This window comes from Melozone crissalis, unplaced genomic scaffold, assembly GCF_028551555.1.
Source record: "Melozone crissalis strain CALT ecotype California unplaced genomic scaffold, PUWL_Pcris_2 ptg000012l_1, whole genome shotgun sequence".
Classification (NCBI taxonomy): Eukaryota; Metazoa; Chordata; class Aves; order Passeriformes; family Passerellidae; genus Melozone; species Melozone crissalis.
In genome coordinates, this window is record NW_026535790.1 from 5,318,637 (window position 1) to 5,335,693 (window position 17,057).

The window sequence follows — 17,057 nt, forward strand, 5'->3', positions numbered from 1 at the left end:
TTGAGGAAGGCAGATGATGAGAAGGAGACATCTAGAAATAGATGCAGAATATAAATTACATTCTGATGTTTTTTTTAATCATTGACTAATACTTCCTGCTACTCAAGAAAAATACAAGGATCATCTTTAGCAATTGACATTAGCATCACATGACTAGAAATTAATATGTAAATGCCCACTTTTGAACAAGATCCTCCTGCTGAAAGATAAAACAACTTCAGCAGCCCCCTCAGACTGGCAGAGGAGGTGAACTAGAACACAGATGGGAGTTTGGAGCACACCTCGGTCTGTGATTTTGCACAGAGGGCAGGTCAGCATGTCCAGCTGCTGAGGTATCCTGTGCCCACTGCACGCTCTGGACTGACCACACAGCCCCAGGGCCAGACCAGCTGCCAGCTCTCACCGCAGATGAGCTCAGCTGGGAAATGACTGCCTAAGACACCATGGTCCAAAATGTAGATACTAAAAGCTGCTGGTCTCCTAGGCAAATTTCTGTTGTTAAAGCCTCCCAAAGACTCTGGTTATGATGTTTTCACTCCGTGACTAATTCAGTCTTGTTTATTTCACCCGGTTTATACGTAATTAAAACCTCTTCAGAACTAAGCAACTAAACCCCCAATTCCCTAAATAAGTGAACAGCTGTTGCTCCAGCTAATTTTACAGTGGTACTGGAATTGACATTATCCGGACTAAGGCAGAAACGCCTATTTGCCTCCGCAGAAGTTTTCCCACTTTGTTTTCAAGCCGTTTGTAGATTTTGCATGGCATTACAGACGAACCGAGAGAGAGCAAGTGATGGCATTACAGACGAACCGAGACAGGGCAAGTGATGCTAGAAGCAATTAATAAAAGAACGCGAGTAGGAAACGCGTGTTGAATCTCCGAGCCAGTCCTGCGGACGCTTCAGCGCAAGCCTGACCTGCACGGCTGCCTTTGGCAGGCTTCGAGCGGGGTTTAGTGCCGGGTGATTCTCCAGCACCACGGAGCCCCGGGCACAGCGGGCACCGCTCGGCCCGCAGCACCCGCGGGGGCCGCCGGGCAGCGGCGTCAGCGGAAGGAGCCGGAAGGAGCCACAGCGGCACGGGGCGGGGCGGCGGAGAGGCGGGAGCCGAGCGGGGAAAAGCGGAGCTGAGCGGGAGTGGGGAGCTGAGCGGAGCGCGGAGAGGTGGGAGCTGAGCGGGGGAAAAGGGGAGAGGTGGGAGCTGAGCGGGGAGAAGCGGGATCTGAGCGGGGGAACGCGGAGAGGTGGGGACTGAGCAGGGGAAAGGGGGATCTGAGAGGGGAAAGCGGGAGAGGTGGTATCTGAGCGGGGAGAAGGGAGAGAGGTGGGATCTCAGCGGTGAGAAGCGGGAGAGGAGGGAAAGCGGGGTCTGAGAAGGCGAAAGCGGGACAGCCGCCGGGGGTACGCGGGACCTGCCGGGGAGAAGCGGGACAGGCGGGTCTCACCGTGGGGACGCGGGACAGGTGGGTCCTGCCATGGGGACAGGCGGGTCACACTGTGAGGACAGGTGGGTCTCACCATGGGGTCAGGCAGGTCACACCATGAGGACCCAGGACAGGCGGGTGCCACCGTGGGGACCCGAGACAGGGAGGTAACAAACACCGTGAGGACCCGGGACAGGCGGGTCCCACCATGGGGCCAGGCGGATCTCACCATGGGGCCAGGCGGGTCCCACCATGGGGCCAGGCAGGTCACACCGTGAGGACCCGGGCCAGGCGGGTCCCACCATGGAGCCAGGCGGATCTCACCATGGGGACAGGCGGATCTCAGCATGGGGACAGGCGGGTGACACCGTGGGACAGGCGGGTCCCACCAGGGGGTCCTGGGCCAGGCGGGTCCCACCATGGGGCCAGGCGGGTGTCACCGTGAGGACCCGGGCCAGGCGGGTCCCGCCCGCGCTGCCCGTGCTCTCGGAGCCCCGCCCGGCCGCGCTGAGCCCCCGGAGGCTCCGGCGGTGCCGCAGCAGGAGCGGAGCCCCCGCGCATCTCCCGGTGCCGGGCACTGCCCGCAGCGCTGCGCTGGCTCCCGCCGGGACACGGCAGGCTTGGAGCTGGCAGAGTTAACACAAGTGCCCAGCCACAGATACAGAAACTGCTTCTGAAGGCGGGAGTGTTGTGAGTGTGGATAGGTATGGTGGTCCGGCAGGGATGGACTAAGTTATCACGGGTCTGGAGCACTTCTCTTAGGAGGAAAGGCTGAAGTTGAGAAGACGTGACTGAGGAGGGCCTTATTAATGTGTGTAAACATCGAAGGGAGGGCTCAGAGCACGGACCAGGCTCTGCTCCCTGGGCCCAGCAATGGGGCAGGAACTGATGCCCAGGGAGCTCCACCTGAACGTGAGAAAGAACTTCCCTGTGCAGGGACCGAGCCCTGGGACAGATTGCCCACAGAGAGTGTGGAGTGTCCCTCACTGGAGACACTCCAGAACCATCTGGAGACAATCCCGTGCTCCAGATTGACTTGCCTGAGCAGGGAGGTGGGAACAGATGAGCCACTGTGGTCCCTTCCAGCCTGAGCCATTCAGTGATCTTGTTCAAGCACAACTGGATAATAGCAAATTTAGTATAATCCTTCAAGATGGTAATGCCAACGCAGGAAGGGGCCTTATTCCCTTTGAAAACCTTGATTAGGCATTGAAATTCTCTGCAGTCATGGTAACATTCGGGTTTTTTCAGGGGAGGTTGTTTGTAACACAAGCAAATTAGCAGCTCTTCCTAAAATACACAGTGGCTGCCACTGAATTACTCACAGTCGTATATTTGAGGATTCTGTAAAAGAGAGCCTTGGAGCATTGCTACTTTATTGAACAGTGTCATCTGATCTTTATCTTCTGAAATACTGCTGGAGCAATGTTCAGGCAGTGTCAGGCTACCACTAAAAGCTGCCTGTGTTTGGTTTTAGGTTGAATATCCTGATGAGGAACTTGTTGTCTCGGAGTGTGGTGGAGTTTGCACAATCCCACCTTCACCGAAACGATGTCCTGAGTTTCCCTTGGTGAGCAGAACTGTTGCTGGACCCCTGTAAATGGAAGAGAATGGAATCCCTTTGTGGCAGCACTGCATGAGGGCTGTCTGAGCACTGCAGATGCTGCTCTCACCAGCACCCCATGGCAGATTTAGCAGAGGAGGAGATGGATAACCCCACGTTCAGGAGTGACACTGTGCTGTCTGATGTCCACTTGCACGGCCCAAGCAAAAGGCACCTCATGGTACGACTGAATGCAGTTGGACAGCCAGGTAATGGATGCTGTGTTTTAACTCTACTCAGATCTTTGGAAGGCTCAATCCTCCTCCAAGTGGTTGATATTAATAGTTACATATTTTATTCCAGCTATAAGCAGAATCACCTCCTACTCAGTCTTTAGAAAGAGGGCTAGCTGTGTTATCCTTGTGAAATTAACTCCAGAAGTGAAAACTTGTAGACAGCTTGTCTTAAAAATTAAACTTTAAATTGCTTTTTGAGAAAAAGTAACCCAATTTACTCACTTGTAGGTTTAATTTAATGGTTCATTGAGCAATATTGTCAATATAGCACTTTGGGAGTCATGATTTAAAATAAGGTTGTGATGTTTCTTAAACACAAACAAAAGATGAGAACCCAGGAGTTTTAAATAGTGTAACTTAAGTTTAAAATACAAACCATCAGTAATTAATTTAACATTTAGTTTAACTAAATGTTTATGTGATGATTTACCATGTATTCCAGGGGAGCATAACAGCTTTCTATGTGGTTTTTTGTTGGTTTTGTTTTGTTTTGTTTTGTTGTTTTTTTGTTGTTGTTTTTTCTTGTTGTTTTGGTTTTTTTGGGGTGTTTTGGGTGTTTTGTTTGTTTGTTTGTTTGTTTTTTGGTTTGATTTTTTTGTGTTGGTAGGGTTGATTTTTTTTTGCGGGGGGGGGGGTGTTTGCTTCAAAAAAAATGTCAGCAAGAAAACTCAACACAGCAATGGCTTTAACTGACATAGAATTTGAAGAGTCAGGCTATAGAGGAAATGAGTTGGCAAATGCCCCTGGCTGATTGCCAGCTTGTAGGTTGCCATAAAGTTGTCAAGGGAACTGACCTTGAAGCTGCTGGCAAAATGTTCTGTACAAACGTCCTGCTGTGACAGAAGTGTTAATTGTTTTTTCAAACCCAGCTGTGACATCAAAAGAGTAACTCCTGCAGCTGTTCTGGTGTATGACAATGTGAAAAATTATCAAAGTAGGCCTGACAAGGAAATGAATAATAATTTTGACCCTATTCAGGTGGAAACCCAGGTAATTAATGCTGTGGTGGATCTTCATGCTGTTTGATGTGTGTTAGCTGTGATTGTGCTTGGTGTAAAGAACCTTTCAGCAGAAGGAAGTGACAGTGTGTTCTACCTACTTCAATGAGCTCTTTCTGGGAAATTCTTCTGGTTATTGAGACAAGAATTGCATGGTAGTATTACAGCCTTTAGTGCCATAACAATCTACCAGGGCCACTGTGCTGTGTTTTGGGGAAGTTTGTGAGGATTTAGTCTCTTCCCCTTTGAGTCAGTTTGACTTTCCACCTTTTGAATGCTGTGGAAATGCAGAGGATCAGAATGGACTTGGAGAACAAAGCATTTCATTCACTGATGGCATCCTCTATTCCAATTAGTTTCATTTGGTCATCATGCAAACAGTGGAGACTTTAAAAATTTGTCATGCTAGGACAGGCATTGAAGATTTTATTAGATCCAGCTAAAAATGGTCTCACTAGAGAGAAACCTCTGTCAGATTTCAGTAGACCACCTTGGAACATCTTGCCTACTAAAGAAACTGGAATAGAACTCCATAAATTGTGAAATTGTTGAAAGCAGTGGTGGCAAGCACTTTATCTCTTCCCTTTTGTTGGGAATGAACATAGATGGAAGGACTATGGAATGTCTGTTCTTCCTTATGTGTGGTACTCAGGCAGTACAGATTCCTTAATTAAAATTGCAAGGTCCATGTTTTAATAACTTAAAATTTTAATAGAAGCAATGTCACTGAGTGATTGCTGTAAAAGATTTTTAATTAATTGGTCGTTAAGAATAGCTTCAGTCATTTAATCTCTTTGAATAATCAGATGAACACTTAAAAAATATTACAGAAGTGTCAGCTTTGCCTCCTGTGCACTTATTTCTGTTCTTATATACTGAGTCAATTTCAAGGCTTGGAGTTGCTTGAATTCCTAAAGACTTTGCAAGCAACAAACAAAAATTCAACTTGCATTTTACTAGAACATTCTTCTTTCTTACAAGATATGAATCTTAACCAAAATAAACTAATTCTAACTTATATTCATTCTGCTTTCAACTTTGTTAGAACTTCTGTGAACAGAACTTTTGGAGGATGTAAGATGCCAAGAGTTAAAATAAATAGTACTAAATATTACTAAATCAGACTAATAGTTAAAATAAATATGACTAAATTACTGCCAATAGTTAAGATAAATATTACTAAATCAGATGAACATGCCCATTGTGGCTGTGCAAATGCTGAGTCAGCCAGTGGACTCTGAAAGTGCTTTGTTAATTTCTGCTGACAGAACTTAATAACAGAAGTATTTCTTCATAGCAAATAAAACTGTATTTCAAGTTACCTATTTCATGATTCACTCTATAGATTTTTAATACATGTAATGCATACCAAAATCTCGTGCATGTAGAAGGTTCTGCCTCACCCGGTGTTTAACCTTTCCTCCCACACTGTGTTCTTACAGTGTTCCTGTCATATTTCAAACTCCTTTGGAGCACAGAAGATTTGGCATCTGGGAAATACGTGAGAGAAATTACCACAGGAAGAGAACAGCAGAGCAGAAGTGGAGATGAGCTGTGTGACAAGGACAGGAGTAACCTGAAAGAAGAAGGAGAATTAAATAGTGAAGGAGTGGAAGCTCTGCTGGATGATGATGGAGACTTGGAAGTGGTCAGAAGGCCTCGAGGTGCCTCTGATTTGCAAGCAGAGGATCTTTTGAGGGATATAGTGTGCCCTGTAATTCTGATGAAAGGGAAGGAAGATGCTTTTGAAGATGAAGAAGAGGAGTGCACTTGCAGTGATGTTGTTAAAATAGGTAAATAACAAGGTTTCAGTCAGGGAGAAATGTGGCAGATGAAATTTCAGTAAAACAAAAGAAAAATAGATTTTCTGTAGATATGGAACAGCAGTTTGTTAAGTGAGAGAAAATAATGATCACAATACTGTGATATTGCAAATAAAAATTTACCTTTTTTCTCTGGAAAAGGTTTGGGCAGTTGTATACCACAGGAAACTCAGTGCTTCTTAGTTAGAGTGGGTGTTTGGCATTATCCAACATTATTGTATAGAATAAAGAGTGTTTAGTTCTATATTTGAAAGGGAAGCATAGCCTTAGTTTCAAACTTGCCACTGTGGAACTTGATTTGAACAATTTTGAGGTAATTATTTTCTGTTCTCTCTCATTTGCACAGAGCACACTATGGCAACCCCCTTGGAAGATGTTGGTAAACAGGTACGTGTTCTGCCTTGTAGTATCTTGATTTTCATGGAATGTGCTTCAGAGCTGGTTCAGTTTTAAGTGCCTCCCTTGTCCCCAGGTGTGGCGTGCTGCCTTCCTTCTGGCTGATCACATTCTCTTCCAAAGGGACGCCTTCAGGGGCTGCTCTGTGCTGGAGCTGGGAGGGGGCACTGGAATTACCAGCATTATCATGGCAACAGTTGCCAAGAGAGTTTATTGCACAGGTAAGGCAGTTTTTTCAGTTAAATATTTTCATGAAACTTGCCAAAGCAGTGCTTTCATCCTGGTATTTTCAGACTCATCTGTTCAGTTATAGTTAATCATTTTTATTAGTGCATATCAATTTGTGTTATTTACTGAAAAATATCAGGAACTTTCTCAAAGGGCTGAGAAAACTCAAGAGTTTAAAAGCAAGATATGTTGCAATGGTAGTGTGTCCAGATTAAAATAGGTAGTGTAGGAATCTATCTTCTTTCTTCAAGGGTTGCTCAGAGCTTAGAACTGAAAGACAAAAGGAAGAAGGATACTAGGGGAGCAATTGTCAGTGGACAGAGTTGCTCTGAATTTTCCTTAATCTCATGGGCTTGAGAGAAACTTTGAGTATTAGTCTGAGAGGCATACATGGCCCATACAAAATTTTCTTGTTTTTAATATCATTATCACTTCTTTTCCAGATGTTGGTGATGATCTCCTGGCCATGTGTGAGCAAAATGTTGCATTAAACAAGCACCTGATGGAGCCAGGAGGTGGGTGCTGTATGGTCAGACTTTGACTCTCTGCTTTAGCCCAGGTGCTGTGTGAAAGGCCATTTGTGACTGATGTGATCTTTCTTCACCCCCAGGAGGAGAAATTAAAGTGAAAGAAATGGATTGGCTGAAAGATGAATTCTGCACTGGTAGGTGCTTACAATGGCTCCTTTTAGATTGGGCTTGGTGTTTGGTGTTGCATGTTCAAAAGCCTCTCTTGGGCCTCAAAGAAAATTCTGGTTAATGACAATATTTGATACTGCCAGTTGAAAAGGTTTTATGTTTGTTAGACTTTCAAGGAAAGATTCTTTTAATGAAGAATAATTTTTTAAAAGCATGATAAAATAGGAAGATTAATCAAAACTTATATAAGGGTATATCTGGGGTTTTGTTTAAAGGTGTGCTTTCATTAATGTATTTAAAGCTGTGATCTTGCTACAGGACTGTGAATTCTGAAGTGAAAGAAAACTTTTGCTTGCCAGTCAGCCTTGGGAGGGTTGGACATAACACAGAGGAAGCAGAGAACTGGGGGAACTTTAGAAAATGAGCAGGGAAGGTTTTGATTTCCCTTGAGCGGTGTGCTCTGTTTATGGAGTAGCAGCTGCCCACAGGAGCCAAAAAGTTCCTTTTCTCCAGTCATTTGAGACATTTAATCATGTACACCAAAGCCATATTCTTTCTTCCAGATCCTGAAGCTCCTTATAGCTGGTCTGAAGAAGAGATTGCTGATTTGCTTGATCACTGTTCTGTGATCATGGCAGCTGATGGTAGGGAAATACAAACAGTAAGCTTTTCAATCAAACACTCAAGCATTACGAGTAATAATTTAAATGTACCTAACTTGCTTTTAAAATCTAATAGGTCAGATCCTTACCTAATTTGCCAAGGCTCTGCCTTAAGTGCTCCTGTCTGTATTTTTCTTTTCTTTTATTTACATTCTGAATTAGCAATTATGAGATGTTGCAAGCTGTAGCTCTTCCTTTTCTTTGGTGTGTCCTGCTTTCAAAGGAGATCTGGTTATAATGGTAAATTAATTGTAGCCTGGTGGGGGGTTTTGTAAGGAAAGAGGCTCTCTACTCTCTAATATCATGGTTTTTTTAGCTTTGTAGTAAAATTATTTCCAGGCTGAGAGAATTCTTGTCAAAGCTTGTCAGTTGTCTGATAAATTATTCTCATTCTGATGAGAGAAAGCTTAAAGAAAGCCTGGCATAAATAGCAGCAGTGAATACTCTTACAGAGTCAGTTGTTGCCATTAAAAATGTACTTTGCACTTAGATAAAAGAGTGACTTGTTTGATTTGAGTAATCAAACTAAGACCTGCTGTTCATAATGGACACTTCAGTAAATTATATCCTTAATTATACATATGCTCCTAATCTTGTTTTTTACAGTGTTCTATGATGATGATCTGACAGATGCCTTGTTCAGAACTCTGTATAGAATCACACACAACTTGAGAAATTCTTGCACAGTTTACTTAGCACTGGAAAAGAGGTGAGTATTACCTACAACTTAATATAAAAAGCACTAAAACTTTGTATGTTTTAATTAAAGGTTGGCTTCTGATTTTCATTGTATCAGATGATCACAGGCTGCAGTATATGCTCAGGATAAGCTCTTTTTTTCTTACATGCTTAATTTTTATCAGTTCAGGATTTGAGTTTAACAGAAGTTTGCCTTTTGTTGTCCTACCTTTGCCTCACCTGAGATGCCCTCTGTGCAAATAAGGATAAATAGCTGGCTAGATTGATACAATACCTGATAACATTTGCTGTATATTTTTGAGGTCACAGAATAGAATCAAGTGGTTTAGATTCAGGGTATTTATTTCTTAGCTTGAGCAACTCTAGAACAGTTTCTCTTGTTTGCTTTCAAGGAATCAATGAACATTTTTAAGTAATTGTGTGTTGGAGTCCATTCATAAGCTGATACACAAATAGGCTTTGCTTAAATCTCTAGACATGTGCAAGTAATAACTCTTCCTGTGGTTTGCTGCCAGGTGTTTGTCCAGGAAGCCAAGCCAATGATTCTGTTGTGGCAAAGTGCCCTAAAATTAGTGGGAAAGTTCATCCAAGAGTTATTGTGTACTGGTGCTGACATAACATCTTTTCTGCTTTTCAGGAATGGGGAGTGTACATTTTTTTGGCTGCTGAAGGGAGTTAATTATGCTGAGAAGATTCATTTTTTTTCATTAGCTGAGGGAAGTTACACACCTATTTAAGATGCCAGTATAGGAGAGATGTTCTAAATGAAATACTCTTTTGCCAGGCTGAACTTCACTTTAAGACATATGGATATCACATGTGAAGCCTACAGTCACTTTAGAAATACTCTAAATGATCTAGAGAACCTCCAAGATGGAAAAATGAAATATACAGTGGAGCACATTAAGCCTGATTTCTGCCAGTTCCTTGTTTATGAAAGGATTGAGCAGTTGGTAAGTGGCATTCATGAAAACAAATGTAATGTGTCAGGCTAATCATCTCAAATTAGTTATCAGCTGTTTATGGAACATGAAGGAAGAACAGAAGAATAAACATTATCTTTCATTTCCACTTAGTTTTTTTTTTGATTTAAAATGATCCTTGTTTGTGCTTACATAATCTGTACTAGATTGACATGTCCTGGTTTTGGCTGGGACAGAATTGATTTTCTATCACCAGCAGTAGGGTGGCTGAGATTGCACTCAGTTCCTCAAAGGAGAGAGACCTTTACTTTGTAAAATGCCATTTTTTGTGATTGAACTGGAAAATGGGACCAATATCTCTTCTCATTTATTTTCTTGTAGGAGAGCTTTCATTTCACACTTTCAGTAGTTCCTTTCCCAGTTCAGAGTTCAGGACATAATGTTCTAATATCTATGAAGAAGTCAATTAGCTGTAAGCTTCTGTTTTTGAGAAACATGTCAGATATATTATTTCTGGTTACCTAATTACCTCTCAAGCTCTTATGGTTCTCTTTCTCCATTTTTTTTCCAAATTATCTGCTCTTAGGAATATTATGCAGGATAACAGCTAACAGACTTCTAGAACAATCCAATCTAATGAATCTTTTTAGATGAGATGCAAATCTTGCACTGGATTGCAAATCTGGTAACAAGAAATTATGTTATTTTTGTGAACATACTGTGTGTATGCATAGTGAGATCGCAGGAGCCACAGCTGCTTCATGTGATTGATTTATTTTACTTAATGCTGATACCTTCAGGCATAAAACATGTTTAAAAGTTTTTAAAGTATACAAAAGTAACCTGCTTTATAGATAAATGTGTAAACTCATTCCCTGGCTGTTTTGAGGAAGGCGGCTGACCCTTGAAATCTCTGCATTTTTAAAATGTTTTTAATGTTTTTATTTATCATTAGATCTATTGCCACAAATCAGAGATGTCATGGTGAAGAGTGTGTGATAGTCTGCTTAATTATCCTCTGTGGAGCAGACGAAGCATATATTAATATATTCTAAAGAAATGAAGTGATTAAGGATTTTTCATCCTTGTTGTCTGTAGGATTGAAAAGGGGGTTTGTGTTTATATAAGCCATGCATTTGTGAGACTTTGATTCCTCAGTAAATTATTTCTTCAGCTGTTTTTTTACCAGCATTATTGAAACCATTTGTCAACACAAGCTAAGAAAAATAGCAGGATTATCAGTCAAAGTATGTAGGATTAGCAGGATTATCAATCAAGATCATGCAGATCAGTGAATCACAGAATCACAGAACATTCTGTCATCCACAAGGACAATTGAATCCAACTCTTAAATGAATGGCCTCATACAGGGATCCAACCCACAACCTCGGCATTATTAGCACCATGACCAGCTAATTTCAAACTATCTTAAAACAAACTACTTTATACTAAACACACATTATTTTTTTTAAATCACGCTACAAGAATGAAGCAATCAGCTATAGTGCTCTGTTTCAAATAATTCTTCCAGGAAATTACAGAAATGGATTTGGTATCCATCCACAGATGGATACTATCTATAGATGGAGGTATAGGGTATGTCTTAAAACTTGTCTTACAGTGAGCATGTGGAATTTTTTCATAATTGCATAATTTTCATAATCAAACCTACTGATGTGAGAAAATACCTGTATGTGTTTTTTCTGCTCCTGCAGGAATTGTGGAAGATCATGGCTGAACACCTAACGTGACAGGCCCATGAGGAAAGAGAAGATCTTTACCTAAGGAGAAGGGCTGTTTTGGTGTTGTGTTAAGATAAGGACTTTCATCCCAAGAAAAGCCTCTTGCTGGTGGAATTGTGTTCTCAGAAAGTATTGCAATGCAGTTTTGCTTTACATTTTGGTTTTGGCACTTCGTTTCTTGGACTTGTGCAGTTGGAAGTGGTTTCTTTGATGTTTCCAAGTACCTGCTGGATGCCAGGCAGTGGCAGTGACACAGTGACTTGCTCTTTGGGTTGATGACTTCACTTTTAGAGTCTAGCAAAGAAGTATTTAACTTTTCCCATGTGGCTGATTTGCAGATGTCGTGCATTTCCCTTTTCAGTTTACACAACATGGACACTGTTCTCAGTCTTATCCCAGTTTCAAATACAAATACACATTATTTGTATTTATGGACACTTGTGAAACAATGTTCTGGACAAGACTCTTTTGTCATGAATGAACTTTAAGAAATTTGTTTATGAAATTGGCCATTAATTCTCAGTTTGTCATATATAAATCACTCTAGTTTAGGGCCACTGTCTGACTTGAAAGGAAACAAGATGCATTTTGTTTGAGTCTCTAAAAATACCCCACAGAGGTTTTGGAGTAGGGGAGGTCAACCCTATATTGTCCTGCAGGAATTTTAAGCTATTCTGTCCTGGGCAGGTTGAGGATGAGAAGGTACCACATGAAGGGAGATGTTACAACTCCTGAAATATTTGGAATTCTGTCCTCAGCATGTACATGTGAGGCTGAGGGTGGGGAAGTTGCCATGAGTGTTTTGCCCAAACAAAAGTGGGCCTCCAATATCTTTCTTTTGGAATAAAATAAAACATATTTATTGAATCTCTCCTGTGTTATTAGTGAATCCAAGAATCTTGCACTTTTATAAATGTTATGTGCACTGCTGTGTTTATATCACTTTGCCATGGGAATCCTTGTGCCCACTGCATTCCTCAGCACCAGGAGGGTGTCAGTGATGGAGCTGTTCCAGCCTGGGACTTGTGGGAGCGTGAAAGATGTTCATTAGAAGCATCTGAGGGACTTCTTGAAAGCCTGTTTTACATTTGGTGTAGGTCAGTTATTGCATAACCTGCTTGTGTGTCTGAAGACCTATTTTTTGTGTTCTTTAATGGGATGAAAGGTTATTAGATGATAATGGCCATTCCCTGTGAGTACAGTCAAAGTAAAAATTACATTATGTTAGCACGTATCTGTCCAGATTGATACAAAAATTCTCTCTTAGAGCCCTCATTTGAACTTCAAAGATGAAAAACTGTATTTTGATCCAAAGATTCCCAAACTAATGTTTGTTGGTTTGTTATGTAATATTACTAACTTTGGTAGATTCAACTATTTTTGAATGTAGCTGCTTATTTCAGTAGTGATTTTTTGAAGGCTGTACAAGAATGTACAAGGCTGATGTGAAATAGTGTGAGCAGTTACAGAATCCTGTGGTTTTTCTCACACAGGATTTCTCAAAGTCTTTGGAATTATCAACAGAAACTTAAGACCCATGAATATTTCTAGTCAGCTGGAGAGATTAAGTTTTCATTTGGAAAACTGATTTTCTCTTTTGCTAAATAAACTTATCAGGCAGTTGTGAGCATTTCTGGATCTGGTTGAAAAATCCAGCAGTTGTCTAGATGGATCATTTTCTGGAGAAAGGAGCATAGAGGAGGTGAAGGGGGACCTGTGGAGCCCTTGCAGTGCACTTAGCTCTGATAAAAGGGAGGAGTGTCCAAATCTTGGGAAGTCTGGCAATGGATGGACACATGATCTTCCAGGAGGCATCTGGTTTGAAACAAATGATTTTCACTTTTGTCATTGCCATATGGTGAAACAACAAATGCCTTTTCTCAGTCCCCACCCCCTCTCCTGTTTTTATCTCTTAAGAGAAGCAAAGGTGACACAATTATAGAAATTAGTCAGGAGAAGAACTTGAACTTTATGTGACACCCAAATAAGCATTGCAAACTAATTACATTTATTTCTTTCAAATCTTTGCTGATGTGAGACTTGGAGAGTTGCTTTGTTGTGAATGTCTGTGTGTCATTTTGCAGTAGAAAAAAGCTGAAGACACTCCCTTGATGGGATAGATTCTGTATATTTATCATTGTTGGGTTTTCTCAAGTGTAGGTGGCCATTTGTGGGCCATCCTGGTAGCTCCATCTGCTGTACAACACTTTGAGTCAAAACATTTTACAGTTTGTTCAACACCCTGTTCCTTTCTAGTTTGACAATGTTGTATTTGGAGTAACAGTTTAGGTGGCATGCGTGGTTCTGCACTTCTCACCTAGACTTGCAGATGAAGCTAGAGTGGAAATAATCCTGAAATGAAGGTGGTGTTTAATTGCCTGCCTTTTGGCAGCAGCTTTGCCTCCAGCAGTTTTGGGTTTTCAGGAAATATTCTAGGAAAAAGTGGATGTACTTTTTGTGTGTTGTGGTAGGAACTTCTCATTCCTGAGAAGATGAGCACTTAAATTGCATCTCAAAGTTTTATAGCAGGAAACTATCATGAGATTGTTCATTAACTCAACCATTTGTGGACTTCCACATCCACCACTAGTGCCAGTTCTTTTCCCTTTTTAACAGAGAATTAAGGGCTATGTCCCTGGCAGTTGCATTTCTGGGTTTTGTTTTGTTTGCTTTGTTTTTTTTGTTCTGGTAGACAACATCTTAAAACTTGGAGAAATAATTTTGTCTGAGATTTCTACTTACTGAGCTTATTTTATGTTCTAGTTTTATATTTTCCCCTTTCATGGTGCTGGTTATAGCAATTTTGCAATTCCCAGAAAAACTAATGGTAAGTGTAGTTTTCCATTGGATCAATGAGACTTAATCCATCTACTCCTGTGATCAGTCAGGGCCACCAGTGGGGATCTCTTGCTGGGGGTATAAAGAAAGAGCAGAGCAGCTGTTTTGATAGCAATGGATATCTGGGTTCACACTGGAGTTATGTGTAACTGTGCTCCTAATGTGGCAGTGCAGGGTGTGTTAGCAAAGCTGATTTTCCTCGTTCCTGTGCCTGAAACCACATTTCCCAGTCAGACTGGCACGAGTGTGACAGCCAAGTGCTGCTGGTGGTTTTAAAGACAGTTACTGGTGCTGAGTGTTGGGTACAGGAAACTGAAGAGTGCTTCTGAAAAGTGGGTGCTGCATTCCTGTCTGCTTGTTATGGCATGGCAAGGAAAGCTGCCTGTCTCATAAGCTTGCAGTGATTTTTCTATCTGCGAGTAAATTGAGAATTATTCACTTAGTGAGTAGCTAAATAACTTGTCTTTAAAATGCAGTTCACCTCCTGAGTGTGATCATGGCATTTGTAAGCTGAACACTTTGGAGGTTCAAGTGAAGTAGGATTTGAAAATGAGCTCCTTCTTGCTGCCAGGCTGTCGTGCTGTGACACAGGTCGAGAGGTTTGTGCTCTTTTACAGACTCATCTTGACCCTGACCTTCTGTGTGTCCTTTGCATCTGTGCTGGAAGTTGATGCATTAACAGAATAAAGCTTCCTCTTGAGAAATGTCTGCCTCCTCATGGTGCCAGCAGTGCAGTCAGCTGTGTCAGTACAGCACATTGCCTCAGAGAAAGTTTCCCCCAGCAGATGGCACATGGAATTCCTTTAATACCAGCACATAAAGGCAGTAACAAAATATCTGCATATATATATATATATGTGTATGTGTGTTTATTTACACATTGCCCAGGCCAGCCCCACTGGTGTGAGCAAAAAAGATGCAAAGGAACATCCCTAGCTTGTGAGCAAGCTGAGTGTATTCTCTAAGCTTTTTGAGCAAATATTTAAAGAGGATACTCGTCAGATAATGAGTAAGATAAGTAAGATGTTAGTAATAATAGAAATAACATAATTTTTGCCTCAAAGTTAAGTAAAAATACACATAATAAATTAGGCAAGGAAGTTGACAGGGAGTTGGACAAGATAGCAGTAAACTTTACTTTTTTCATGCTCTGTTCTTGTTCTATGGGATACCAGTAGCAGGTTTACATTGTAGCATGATCAGAAGGGGCACCAAGAAATTATCTGAAATTATCTGTTCTGTATGCTTCTCAAAGCAGAATCGTATTCATCTGAGAATCTTGCTAAGTGTTTGTTATCAAAGGCTCTCATCACAGAGGTCCTGTAATCTGTTCTAGTGCTTCCTTGTCCTTTATGATACAAATAGCTGACTGCCATCTGAATGGCTCAACTGCCGCCTCTCTTGTGATTTTGGGCCATTAAATCTTTCTTACTGGAACAGACTGAAAGACATGAGGGTTCTGGGCAGGGTCAGTGGAAATGAGGAGGCGTAGATGGCCTGGCCTCCAGTGGTGTGTGCAGGGACAGAAGGATCCTGTAACAGCCTCTGCAAATTGATGGTGCTGCAGCACAAAAGAACAGCTCTGGCCTCTCAGAGCCTGCAGCGTTCCTGCCTTGCTTGTGTCCTCTCCATCTTTGTGTCTGGTGGCCTTCAGCTGCTCTGCCACAATTGCTGCTCCAGGATTCTCCCTGGAGCTTCCTACGGAGGTCCTTGAGAGCTGGGCAGGGTCTGGCAGCTCCCCTTTCTTGATTTTCTTGACTGCATCCCTTATGAGTGCTTCCCTTTCACTTTCCTGAGTGCGTCCCTTATGAGTCCCAGCTCTGAGAAGTCACCTGGACAGGGAGAGGGTCCCCGTGTGCTGCCCACAGGAGAGGGACAGAGGTGACATTTCTCTTATTGGCCTTTTGTAGCCAAGGTCTTAGGCTTTGAATAAAACCAAGGCTGTGAATGAGATATGCGTTCTGTAAGATAAGAGTCCAGGTAGGGTTCAACATGCTTGCCATAGGTTCTGTTGTGGATGAGATACATAATAATATTTATTACTGGGCTGGAGCTTCAGGGGCAGCATTGTGCCTGCAAATACCACATTGCTGTAGCAGAACCAAGCAGCAGCTGAGCAGAAGGGCTCGTTATAGGATTTGAACTGCTTCAGTCCATTACTGTCCACAACAAAAATGTGTTTTGTCTAGGTCAGGCTTAAATGCTGGTGAAGATTTGGGTTTTAAGTTCAGAGTTTGACATAACACTAAGTTTAATTTGAATTTCTAATCACAGATGGAAGACCAAAAGACTTTCTCAGTTGCTGCCTTTGCTAAATTAAGGATATCCCAAGCAGAAATAAGGAAAGGACGGTGGGTCTTCGTGGAGCTGTAACAGTGCAGGCACAGACTCCCACCGCGGTCAGCTAAGAGGCTCCGCTGCGCTTCTCGCGGGTGCGCGATGGATGAAGGAACCAGGCTCCGTTGCACGGTGGCTCCCGGAGCAGGGGGCGCGGGCAGGCGGAGCGGGGGAGGCGGGGAGGGAGAGGAAGGAGGGCGGGCAGCCCTGGCCGAGGGACGCGGCCGATCCGAGCCCCGCCGCCCCGGCCCCTCCATCCCTGAGGGTCCGGCCGGCCCCGCCCCTCCCGACGGGGGCGAGCCCCGACCGCGCTCTCCCATTGGGCGCGGCGGGAGCGGGGCCGCGGGCGGCGGCGCTGATTGGCTGCGGCGCGCGGGGCGGGCGGGGCGCGGCGGGGCCGGTAGGACGCGGCCGGCCCAGCGCAGCGCAGCGCACCCAGCGCAGCCCGGCGCGGCCGCCGCAGGACCCGCGCAGCCCGCACCGCCCGCAGCTCCCGGTGAGCGCCCGAG

General features: G+C 43.0%; 2 protein-coding genes across 3 annotated transcripts in view; both read left to right on the forward strand.

The window, feature by feature from the left end:
- Positions 1-2,906: 2,906 nt before the first annotated feature.
- METTL22 (methyltransferase 22, Kin17 lysine) lies at positions 2,907-11,853 on the forward strand. 2 transcript variants are annotated; one of them, XM_054270629.1, is made up of 10 exons: positions 2,907-3,237; positions 5,705-6,055; positions 6,432-6,472; positions 6,558-6,702; positions 7,153-7,224; positions 7,320-7,373; positions 7,911-7,991; positions 8,616-8,718; positions 9,493-9,661; positions 11,347-11,853. In XM_054270629.1, the coding sequence occupies exons 1-10, from the start codon at positions 3,108-3,110 to the stop codon at positions 11,380-11,382; spliced, it is 1,182 nt and encodes a 393-aa protein (XP_054126604.1). In that variant the 5' UTR covers positions 2,907-3,107; the 3' UTR covers positions 11,383-11,853. The 2 variants fall into 2 exon arrangements, with proteins under 2 accessions (XP_054126604.1, XP_054126605.1); XM_054270630.1 differs by lacking the exon at positions 7,911-7,991.
- Positions 11,854-16,958: 5,105 nt separating this feature from the next.
- ABAT (4-aminobutyrate aminotransferase) overlaps positions 16,959-17,057 on the forward strand; it is a 48,269-nt gene continuing 48,170 nt past the window's right edge. The window contains exon 1 of the mRNA XM_054270627.1: positions 16,959-17,044. The gene's annotated coding sequence lies outside the window, so the exon portion shown is untranslated. The remainder of the gene's footprint in view (positions 17,045-17,057) is intronic.